The following is a 12064-nucleotide window of genomic DNA, read 5'->3' on the forward strand; positions in this document are numbered from 1 at the left end:
AAGCAAAATACTTACAGCCAGACTAAAACATGACTGAAAACCAAAAACATGACATGAACAGTCATTCAATTCATCACTTCCAAGTCACTTTAACCTCCAAGTCAAATTGCAAGTCATCAAAAATAACTTGAGTTGACTGAAGCCCGAGCCACAATGACTCCAGTGCACACCTCTGCTGGCAAGTGACATTTACGTCATTCTGTGTTGCAGGTGTCAAGGATTCCCGACTCTACTCCTGTCCAATCTACAAGAAGCCAGTTAGGACCGACATAAATTACATTGCCACTGTAGACCTAAAGACATCACTTTCTCCAGAATACTGGATCCTACGGGGCGTGGCGCTCCTCTGTGACGTCAAATGATCGCTCAAGGCTGAGAAAATCACACACATCTGGTACGAGCTCAGCTATTCTTAACTTCACATCTGTCACATGCCCAGTATAATAGAGTATGCAGGATGTTACCATGGCAACCACTTTTTTTTTCTCTCTCTACATGGGAACTTGTGGTAAAATAGCCGGTATCAGAAAATGACTGAATCACTATGTCTGTCTTGTTTCAACATTTTGGAATGTAAATTTGAGTTTGATCTTCAGCATGCTGTGGCTAAACTGTAAAAGCAAGTGTATTTTTAGATCACCGTGACAATGAAATTAATTTTACTGGTTACTGCTCCTCAAATTATGTCACACAGATGAAAGCAAATGTTGATCAGAGCTTCCTATTTGTATATGAGTAGCCGAGTCTTAAATCATCTAGAGTATGCCTTCTCTGAAAATAGAATTTAAACCTTAAAACAGCAGTGTAAAGCAGATGTGATTCAAACTGTACTGGTGCTCTGAATGATTCAGCTTCAGCCCTGACAGGGCTAAGAATAAGAACACTTCATAGAACTGAAATACATAGAAATTTTAATGAAGTTTTTACAAAAAACAATGGCATCAAAACATCAAAACACTTTTTTGGTAATATTTTCTTTTATTACAAAACCATCGTTTCATACGCAGTCTAGAGCTACCCTGTACACAGACCAGACTCGGGTTTCCCAAATTAAAATCTTCACACTGAAATCATCTTTATCCTTTTGTTTTTCTGTTATTTTACTCTACCCTGACTTTTGAAGCTCCATGGCTCAGATCTCATTTTCTTTGTCTGAGCAGAATCAAAAACTTGATTTTTGGCAGGTGTTGACAAATGTGACCTACGCCATAAAAACGTTTAGTTTTGTCTTATCCATCAATAAGAAAAAGATAATTAAAGTGCAAAGATATTTGTGGGAAACTTGGTCCTGCATGAATATCACAATATATTCATATTTGCTTTTTTAAGCTTTTCCATGTCTGGCAAATACATCCAAGATTTCGTGCTTCTAACACAGTTTTATATACACATATTTGTGTCTCCTTGTTGGCTGGCTGTGTTTTGTGTCTGCTCATGCAGTTTTCCCTTGTAAAATTTGTTCTTTCGTCACCTCTTCTTTCCGTTATCACTTATACAAGTTTAGGCCACATAAATGTCCTTGTATTCACAGCACAGGCGTGTCTTTTATTTTGTATTACCATTGCTCACTCTGAAATTTCTGGTGTCAAGAGGCCTTGATGTAAAAATGTTTCCACTCTTCGTTTCTCAACTTCGTACTGTACATCATTTGATGTACTGAGTCCAGTAAAGTGAACAGAATATAGATGCTGTTGGCTGAAACAGAGGCTTTTATGACGATGTCTCCCACAACAGAGTCACAATACTAATTTAAACCATTTCAGATTGTTCTCTGTGAATGCACATGTGCCACAGTGGCTGTTCTGGATCCAACATTCATATTACAATACATTTGAGGGGTTATTGCCTACTTGCTGTACATGCTACACTTACAGTTACATAAGTGACAAAATGTATTCTACAGCTGTGGCATAGGTAGCTTGCAATGCAATATTAAAATCAGATCTGATTCCTTTGTGCCTCACACTTTTCTTCTGTTACAACAGCACTGACGAGTTCAAATGTCCTCCACACACGCTGACCGTATGTTCTTTGTGCCTGTTTGAATTCAGCATATTATGAACCAGTCTTATGGCATTACATTCCCTTGGGACAGTGAGCGGGTCATCTCTGTGTGCACAAAGTAGGTCTTGAGATCTCCTTTGCCCTTAACGTTGATGATGCCTCTACAAGAGCACATGTAGCCCAGGGTGAGAAGGATGCGACTCGTCTCCTCCGTCACCTACAGGGAGAAGCAGATGGGTTATGTCTATTTTGCTTATCTTACACGACTGAATTAAATTCCTGCTAGCAAAAATCTTCATCTCTCCAGAAAAAAACATTTCTAAGAACAGAGGAAAAAATCTGCTGACCATCATCTCAAAAGTAACAAGCTGCTCTGCGTCAACAGACTTCTTATTTAACAGACAGAAATCAGGATGTAACGTGGCTATAAAGTCTTGCAATCATTTCCTACAAAAAAAAATGTGTCATGTGGAGCTGCATTCATATGTGCCTCTGCTGTATTCGCTAACATGACCATTAAAGATTGTTAAAGAAAAAGGCCACGGCAACCATCACAGCTTTAACTGAACAGAACAGGAGACGTACAAGCTGTTTGTTCAGACAACACAAAATGAAAATATCCTCAGTGGGTTTTAAGTTTAGGAAACGTCAGTGTGCTACCTTGGAATAATTCTGCATATCTTAAATATCAACAGCCAATCTTGGAATACAATTGAAGGCAGATGGCTCTATCAACTGTGTGCAGGCTGTGAAGTGTATTACAGCCCTCTGAAGATTCAGTGAGTCCCACAGCCACTTGCTGTGCAGGTGAAACACCATTATATCTTATCAGTGTTCAGGCAGGGTGTGAAGTAAGATTTAGACATGTTGAGGTTATATCTTCGCTGTCATACAGCAGATGGAGGAAGAGTTTATTCAATCTTTGAAGTATCTGTTCTGACATTTAAAGTCCATACATATGAAATGGGGCCAGTGCTGCTGCAACCGCCAACTTCAAACACAATGTCATGAAGAAAAACAGAAAATGAGAGACTGCTAAAACGGGTTTGGTCTTGAATGCAACACAGACAATCATGGAGTTATTATTTTAGCCTAACCAAACAAATAATCCGTCCCTACTGCAGTTAATAAGTTTCACTTTCATTCATGATTTGTTATTTGGTCTTTAAATTGTGGAAATGTGGTCGGAGATGATTAATAAATCAATGATCAAAATTAGCTGGCGATAAATTAAATTACAGTTACAACTAATGGACTAATCATTGTGGCTCGAGTGTCAGTTCGTCTCAAAACCTCCCATCTCGTCTGTTTCTCTAAGCCCTTGCATTACTTCCTGAAACATCAGTCTTTCATCATCAACCATCAGCACAGATTTCAAATATACAGTCTGCTAAAAATCAACAGTGTTCAACTGTAGATTAACAGACACTAATCGGTATCACCAGTGGCAGGATGATGTACATGTATAAAGGAAAAAGACAAAAAATAGTAATAAAAATGTTTCCCAAGTACAACAGTGTGGTTCATTGATGTAATTAATAGCTTTAGCTGTGGCACAGAGGAAAACACAACACAGAAAAGAAAAACATAGAATGGCTCCATTACCTGTATTTTTCCTAAGATTCCAGTGCTGTCCATTCTGCTGGCTACATTCACTGTGTTCCCCCAGATATCATACTGTGGTTTCTGGGCTCCGATCACTCCAGCTATGACTGGACCATGGTTAATACCTGACAAAGAACACCAAGCAATCTGAATGGGAAATTATAATACACAGAACAAAGGAGTATTTGGTGCACAGTAAATGACATATTTAATTACACTGCTATTCACTTACCCACGTGTTCAGAAGAGACATTTCTTTTAAATAAAGGTGCAAATGTATTGGTAAACTGCCAGCACATTGCAAAGCATGGTCACTTGTTTCTATGTCTGATGTCACACTTGAATCATGTTGTTGGAAATGTATTAAAATCAATTTTTGATAGTGCTGATTAATTATTGAGTGCAGCTCCTTCAGCAAGAGAGAATAAACACAGTTTTTCACAAGATTTCGTCAGAACATGAGATGAAGTGGAAGCTAAATGCAGCTGAACTCTTAATCCCCTACACTCCCAGCACCTCTGCTGAAGAGGCTCTGGAGCTTTTCACAGCACTGACATGACACTGTGCATCTCTCCACCCTGACGTCGGAGTCAGATTGCTGGAAATTGCAATTTACACAAGTGTGCACAGGCAGCACACAAAGGCACACAGCCACTGGTTTTGTCCGGTCCCAGTGGGTGAGGACTTGTATCCCTCTCTGATGGAGCGTTTTAGGCCCGTCTGGACACAGCAGGGATGTGCAGTAGCACACACGCTTACTGCTGAGTTAATGGAGCATCCCATGCTGTGATTTTCCCAGACAGGTTGAAGGTATTGAACTCCGACTCTCACCACATGCAGGGAGCTGGGACCTGCCCGACTCCTTTTCCTCTCCTTTCTCCCTCTACTCTTTAGCCAGTCTCTCTCTGCTGTTACGTTACCATGACTATACCTGTGTCCTGCTGCAAACATGAGTTCTGTTTTCTTGTCATGAGACATTTAGCATCTCTCTGTTTTCTATGAAGATAATGAAATGACAGCCACAGTATGCTGCTGCAGAAAAAAATCTTGGATGTTGCATTCAGTTAGAATGCATTCAAGCTAATTACTAATTAAGTAAACACTCATACTGTATCTACAGTATCAACACTGCAGCAGTGTCGGTGAAAATAATAGGTAAGATAGGATTTCTGCCACTACAAGTCTGCAAAGGATTTGCAACTCACAGCCAGTATTAAGGATATTGTTGTGCTCTCATATTTCATCTCAGTCATTTGCTGCATTTTGATGTCTGACAGATGACAACAAACTCCCCTGCTGCTGAATTCTATTATACTTGGAGCACGTCATGTTTTCCATTCTCCCTATGTGATCAGTAGCACACAAACCAATAAGGCAAGATGCAGGTAAGGAAAAAAAAACCTTGCTCTCACAGCACTTTGCTTTTAAACATAGATTTATGTGTAACTCACCAACTCTGAGTTTGAAGTCGTTGAAGGAGTGTTTGTTGATAACGTCCAGTTTCCCCACCAAGGCAAAAGCAAACTCCACCATGGTCCCTATGTGCATGTACTGCCTGTCATGCTCCTAGGAAACAGTGAGGAAGATATTCATTTTAAGTCTAATGTGATTCAGAGGTTGTGAAAAGTGACACTAAAGAATCTCTTGAAAAATGAGTAAGTAAATAATTTCAATGTGTGTGCATTGCGCCCACCTGTGCTGTGTACTCAGGCCCAGGTGATGCATTCAGCCCAGTAGCAGCCATGTAAGTGCTGCCAATCGTCTTGATCTTTTCCACACCGCTGAATTTAGGTTTGGACAGCAGCTACACATACAGTCGAACAAATGAGACAGTTATAGCTCATGTTGTCATTTTTCAGGAAACATGGATACATTTATAACGAGCATTGCAGTTTTCCTCCCTTTTATCTGTAACCAAAAGCCTCTCAGACTACTCGGACCATTACAAGATGTTGTAGTAGGGCTGGGTAATATGGTCTTAAAATAACATTACAATACTTTTAGGCTATGTCGTGATTTTATGACAGATAATCATGTGTGGATATAATGACTAAGTGGGTAAAAACAAGTTATAGAAAAAGTAGAGCAGTTTGGTAAATTTCATCATTTTACTTTAATGCTGCATTTACTAGACAACATGTATGCCATATCACAATATAACAAAATCCAAAAAATGACCACACAAACCCCTGTAATCAAAGTTATTTACCTCATCAAAATCAGCAATGATTTCGTTAAGGAGCCTGAGGCACTCCAATCCTTCTTTGTTGACGTCAGATTCGGTGTAGAACTCTTTAAAGTCAGGGATGGAAGCGAACATGACACACACCAGGTCATAGGACTGGTGGTACAGATCCTGCAAGACAAAAAGTGGGAGACAAAATACAGACATTAGCTTTGGACAGCTGTACGACAGTGTTCTAATCCTGATAAACCACAGGATGACAAGATTGTAATGTAAAATGTCAAGATAATCATTATCACATGAGAGTTTTCTGTGTATATTTAACAAGTGATGAACTAGACACAAACTGAAGTAGGCAAATCACCCACAAAGTGAAAGTTACTCTGATATGCAGAAGTGCAGCAGCTTGCTCCTGATCTCATTCAAGTGCGGGAATATAATTATTTGTTGAGTCTTCATTCAGAGTTTTTGCAGCTGAAGCAGCACTGCCATTTAAACTCCTGTGCCCTCCATGACACCCATTCTCGAAACTAACTTCCTCATTTTTTAAAATTGTACTTTTCACAGTTCACATTGTGAGAAGCACCGAGGGGAGATAACATGTTTCAGGATGATGAATGAGTAAAGTCTCACAAGCATGTCAGTAAATTCACCTCGTCTGTCTCTCCCAATGTCTTGTCCTTATCAAGGTAATTCATCACTTTAATACCACATTACAAGTGCCAGTTCCAATTTAAAACTCAGAATTCAGAAGAAATTACTACTAAAATTTTAGCACTGAATATCTGGCTAATAACTTTTTAGCACTGTGCCATGTGCCTTTTACAACTTCAGTACTCTATTGTATATTTTGGTTTTAGATAATATTCTGTATCAACTCTTAGATTCCACATCTCATTGTCTAAATGTAGAACTTTATTGAAACACCTAACATATGTCTTTTAATATCAAAACCCATCCTGGTTTTGAACTGGATTAAAGGTAAACATGAGAAGCAGCAAATAAATAAAATATGTACATATTTGAGATCTAATGCATTGACTCAAGATTATCTGTGGCATGAGCTGTTTCTTGCAAAGCCTCATCAGGGATAATAAATCAGTGTAATGGATGTTGGCATATAGCCACTGATACCGCAAAGCTCTTTGAAAACACAATGTATGTGTTGGTCAAGACAAAACGTACACGATCCATCATCATATCTCTAATGCAGAGAAAAGATAATTAAGACTTACTTCGTTCTTCCAGTTACGTGCCAGGAAATGTTCTGCAACGTGTGCAGGAAGGACATTTTCCAACAGAACCCGGTTCAGGTTTTCCATGGTTTCGATCTCCTCGCACTCCTTCTTGAACTTGTTCTTCCACAGAAAGTCTAACCTACAGTAATATTCATTCTGTTACAAGAGGACACAGAGGTGAAGAGACTGAAGGTACAGCTGTACAGCTTGCTTCCATCAAGTCACAGAGAAGAAATAGAAACAGCTACAAGCGTGGGTTCCAGTGAGGCTTTAAGACAGAAAAGAAAATGTAACATTGAAAAGAATGGGCCACAAAACTGTCACATTTATAAGAAACAACTTCCAGGAAAAAGACAGAAATACGGTGATTTATGGAGCAGTACTTTAACAAGAACACAGCGTGAGGCCAGACAGATTAGAATGTTTCAGGACAGGTGAGGAATGACTTTCTTTCGCGAGAATACTGTGGGTACAATTTGTGATGTGACATTTCATTTTGCTCAGTATCGTGAAAAGCATTCAGGTGCTGTAAGATGATGACTCCATTTACTGTGGGCCTGTTCCTGAGCAGTACACGATGAACTGGTTTGGTAAAGAGGATGCACCAACCAAGGAGAAACATGTTTGAAAGACGATCTGATGGCAACAGATCAGCAAAAAAAAAAAAAGGTTATATAATTAGACATTAGAAAAATATGTGGAAAATTTGTGGCACTTCTAATACACATGATGCAGACCACTACATTTTCCACATTGTTGTGAGACAGTAAGCCTCAAGCATTCAGAGAAACAGAAGCTCGCAATGGGAATTTATAGTATGTCAACAGCTGTTCAAAATAAACATTTTATAGCTATTGAAATCACACTAAATAATGCATGGAGAACAGAGACTATCTCAAACATACTCTGATCACAAACAAGACTCCCTGCAGTGTCACCACACTTAGTATTATCCAATTAATTAAAAATAAACAGCGGCACAGGGAAGTAAAAGGTGAAGCTTTTGCTCTCACCTGTGTGTCCACTCATGTAGACAGTGTGCTTTTTGTGGCCACAGTTCAGTCCCCACAGGGCAAAAAATAAAAAAAAGTGTGCAGCAGCCGTGCTGTTATTTCAGTACATAGCATGGCCCAAGGGATCGGCTGCATCCCATTTCTATGATAAGCTCTCATATAAAACACAAATACGACTCTGCCGGTGTCTCCTCTGTCTGACACAGTGCTGAGACCTCATCCTGCATTCAAGTCTGTTCTACACTATAAAAATAAAATGTGTATGTACGTTTGCATGTGCACACACACAGTCACTCACTTCACGCATGACTGGCCTATGTGTTCTGTGTTATCTAGGTTATATGTTACTCTTAATACATAGACTTGATGTCGGTAACTGAGACTGTACTGTAGCTCCAAAAGCAAAGTAGTGCTTCAGTTCTGGATCACTCCCAAGTACAGTAAGTACCCTGCATTGTAGCATAAGCCCAAAATAGCCGAAGTAAAAAGCACATCACTCTCCAGAATGACCAGTGTCTGGTCCCTGTGTCTCTCAGCAAGTAAATCTCCGCTTGCATAACTTCGGACAGTGGAGTGGCTGAAGGGGGGCAAACTGCTCTCATGATGCCTTCTCACACAGTGTGGCACAGCAGCCGAAAAGCTTTGCTGGCTCTACTGAGTTTATCAGCTGTGCAGCGCTGATTTCCATCTAGCAGATGGATAGGAGCAGCAACATCCCCTTCCCCAAAAGGGCAAAAGTTTAATATATAGAGTATAGAGAGAAACATACAATGATTAATCGATTTATCATTAGTTTATCAATAGTCAATAGAAATATTTTGATTAATTGATGTTTTCTGTCATTTTTCAAGCAAATCAGTGCTGATTCCAGCTCCTTAATTATTTGCTCTTCTTTTGTTTTTTTTCTGACAGAAAAAGAGTCTTTGGGTTTATGGACTGTTGGTTGGACTAAAAGAAGCTATCTGAAGGCATTACTTTGGGCTTTGTGAAATTGTGAGCATTTTTCACAAATTTGACATTTAATAAACTAAACAATCATGAAAATAATCTGCAGATTAATCAATAATGTAAATGATCTTTCATTTTAGCCCTTCTTTACATTAAATATCTTAAATTAACTTTGATGGTACAGAAGAAAAAATGCTTGCCAGTGATCCCACTGACCTGCATGCAATGCTCAGTTGCATTGCTTGCAGCAGGGCCGGAAATTACATTAAAACACAATATTGTTTATCATGCAAGGAGTAAAGACACCATGGAAATCATGATGTCCCTCAAAAGCAGGGATATGAAAGATATGAAGAGGATATAGCATGAGCTTCTCACAAATGCAGTCTCTGATTTTATCAGTTATCAGTGACAAAGACCATAGTACATGGGACTATAACCTGTCCAAAATGAGAAAACTCAAGAGGGTACATTAGGGAATGAAGCAACAAGTAAATGGTGAAAAAAATAAAGGGCGCAACAGTGATGAGCTAAAAGCTTAGCACAAGACAGACAATAACACTGATCAAACTATTATAGTGTGGACTTACCTGTCTGGCGAGCACAAGCAGAGTGACGAAGAAGATAAAGAGGGAGATAGAGCCCATGGTCTTCAGATCTTTGAGAACTCCTGGTCTTGAAGGACAGAGAAAAAAAAGTTGTGTTGGTGTGCGGAGACATGAAGAAGACATGAAGAAGATAAAGAAGAGTGACCAAAAAAAGATAAAATGAACAAAAAGACAAAGATGAGAGACAGAACATTTAATTAAAATTTCAGATTGCAATCAGTAGTCTGTGACCTGTGCCACATGATTGGCTAGCAGACCATTTAATTCCAAGCTGTCACTCAGTTCAGATTGTCACTTCTGCTTTGCTGTGACAAGAGCTTGTTTGCTATGTGCATCCCAGTGGCTGAGCTTCTCTGCTGCGATGCATTCAGGAGGAACGCATTTCACCAAGCAAAAAATATCCAGATAGTGTTGACAATTGGCAAAGATTCACTTCCAACTCCCATGTTTTTCTCATCATATTCCAAAATATAGGACAAGCAAATGAAAGTTATTGTGTGTTTATTCATTGCACTGTACATGCAGCAACACACACTCAAAGCCCAGAATATACTGTATATGTGAAGTTACAAAAACATTAAAAACATAAAAAAGTTATCAGTTATGGTATTTATTGTATTATGATTGTATTGTATATTGTATTATTTTTATTATTTTATCTACAACAAAATATTTTTTCCTTCATAGCAGTGAAGTCTGGCTGTCCTCATTTAAGGTCTGGCTGTGTGTTAAGACTTGAACAGGACTGTTGCATTCTAATTTCTGCAAGCACATTTTGCATATTAATGGACTCTCTTATCTAGGGCAGAGCTCAGCAGACAACTGAGAAAACAGTCTGCAAGTTCTGCACTTGCCTGGTTCATTATCTAATCAATTATTTGCGCAGAATCAATGGTAATGACTGAGGACGGACATTTTGACATAAAGACAAATCCAAAATGGAAAGCACACAAAGAGGAGAACATGGAAACTCTAAATAGTCAAAGTGTTTTTCGACGACAGAAATTACGAAAAGCCCTTCATTTTCCCATTTTGTACTGCTGCTGACCTAAGCCGTGTGATATGTATTGGCTTAGCAGAAAACTCCTTAAAAATCACATTATGCTGTTTAAATTGCTTTGGACAGGAAAGTCAATAACCAAAAAGACAATTTCCTTCCTCTGCTGGAAATCTGCCAATTTAGGCTTGAATGGTTGCATTGACCATCCCAAGACACTTTTGGAGATTATCTACTGACAATACACTAGTGATTGACACTGCATGTTCCAAGAGGGTTTTTGGGGATCTTAAATCCCCTATTACTTGGAGCAATCAATCAGAAAATCTATGGAGCAAGTCCAGGATTTGTCTGTTATATAATCACCACAGTCTATCTTGGCTATTCAGTTTGACAAGAGTTAGTCAGTTGTTGTATGCTGTGCAGCCAAAGAATAGAATTTCCATTAGTACATTTTGAAGAAAAGCAAATATTCAATATTTTTGGGACACATACATTTCTGCCATCTTACCCACTGTAAAAATGAGATGGATTAAAAAGTGCTGCCTCTGTGTATCCAGTACTAAGATAGCTTAGTTATAGTTGTAGTTTCTTAAACACGGACAGCAAACTCACATTGTGAGTGATCCATGCAGATGCAGCAGGTGGTAGCTCCTTCAAACGTTGTGACACCTTTGTTTTGAATCTGTTACTTTTTGGCTTTATTGCTGAAGCATGTAATGTATTACCTATGATCAAAATATATTCATCCGCATTGGAAAAGAAAACGCAGGCTTTGGATTAAGTGCAGCAGACTCTGAAACAATCACCGCTCACCTCATCTTTTGACCACCCAACCTGACCAGCCAGGGTAAGAGCCATGCTAAATCCAGCTTGAATTTGAGGCTACATACAGCTAGTGTTGGGTCAGAGGAAAATTGAATGGAAAACATTGGACTGACCAAAGAACAAGACATGTGAGACTGCTGCGCTCACATCTTTACAGAGACCTGTCTACAGCCGGATCAAGCTGTACACTTGACGAGCAGAACTTGTTCTGAGCCAACAGGGTACAGGACTACAGCGGGACAATGAGAAGTGGACTTGTGGTGTTGACGTCATTGATGCTTGGTGCACCAACGCAGAAGTCAAACAATGTGCAGATGCAGACCATATTGTTGGTACAATCTTGTTGGTGCGGCGTACATTCACTGCAGTTTCAAAAAAGCACCACAGAACTATTTCCTCAGTGTATATGTGTTGAGGAACTTCAAAATCTATTTTATGTAACCCTCTGTTGTACAGTGACAGATAAATGACCTTGTTATGTTGTTATTCTAAGAATCTACAAAGCTGTCTCATATGTCAAAATCACAAATTGTGGCTTAAAGAGCAGTTACCTTTCTGAGCTGAACTCTGGAGTTACTCTGCAGTAACAGCATGCAGCAGTATCTCTCTCAGTAAGTCTCATTCTGACAACAGGGATA

The 12064-nt window shown here is 39.2% G+C and overlaps 2 protein-coding genes across 11 annotated transcripts in view; one reads left to right on the forward strand and one right to left on the reverse strand.

Annotated features, from left to right (window-relative positions):
• The window catches only part of dnah5 (dynein, axonemal, heavy chain 5), a 112542-nt gene that overhangs the window by 90952 nt on the left and 9526 nt on the right, over positions 1 to 12064 (forward strand). Inside the window, exons 88-89 of one of the 4 annotated variants that reach the window (XM_037075713.1) lie at positions 211 to 394; positions 4887 to 4989. In XM_037075713.1, the coding sequence (XP_036931608.1) occupies positions 211 to 362 (152 nt within the window). In that variant the 3' untranslated portion in view covers positions 363 to 394; positions 4887 to 4989. Of the gene's footprint in view, positions 1 to 210; positions 1534 to 4886; positions 4990 to 12064 lie in introns of those variants that run through there. The other 3 variants (XM_037075714.1, XM_037075712.1, XM_037075711.1) reach the window with 3 other exon arrangements.
• Positions 895 to 12064, reverse strand: part of adcy2a (adenylate cyclase 2a) — a 64254-nt gene continuing 53084 nt past the window's right edge. For 5 of the 7 annotated variants that reach the window (XM_037075722.1, XM_037075720.1, XM_037075723.1 and 2 more), the window contains 7 exons: positions 9584 to 9668; positions 7030 to 7188; positions 5819 to 5965; positions 5303 to 5413; positions 5061 to 5175; positions 3610 to 3734; positions 2069 to 2221 (listed from right to left, as the gene is read on the reverse strand). In XM_037075722.1, coding sequence (XP_036931617.1) covers positions 2069 to 2221; positions 3610 to 3734; positions 5061 to 5175; positions 5303 to 5413; positions 5819 to 5965; positions 7030 to 7188; positions 9584 to 9668 — 895 coding nt within the window. Of the gene's footprint in view, positions 2222 to 3609; positions 3735 to 5060; positions 5176 to 5302; positions 5414 to 5818; positions 5966 to 7029; positions 7189 to 9583; positions 9669 to 12064 lie in introns of those variants that run through there. The other 2 variants (XM_037075719.1, XM_037075725.1) reach the window with 2 other exon arrangements.

Source organism: Acanthopagrus latus, chromosome 17 (genome assembly GCF_904848185.1).
Source record: "Acanthopagrus latus isolate v.2019 chromosome 17, fAcaLat1.1, whole genome shotgun sequence".
NCBI lineage: Eukaryota > Metazoa > Chordata > Actinopteri > Spariformes > Sparidae > Acanthopagrus > Acanthopagrus latus.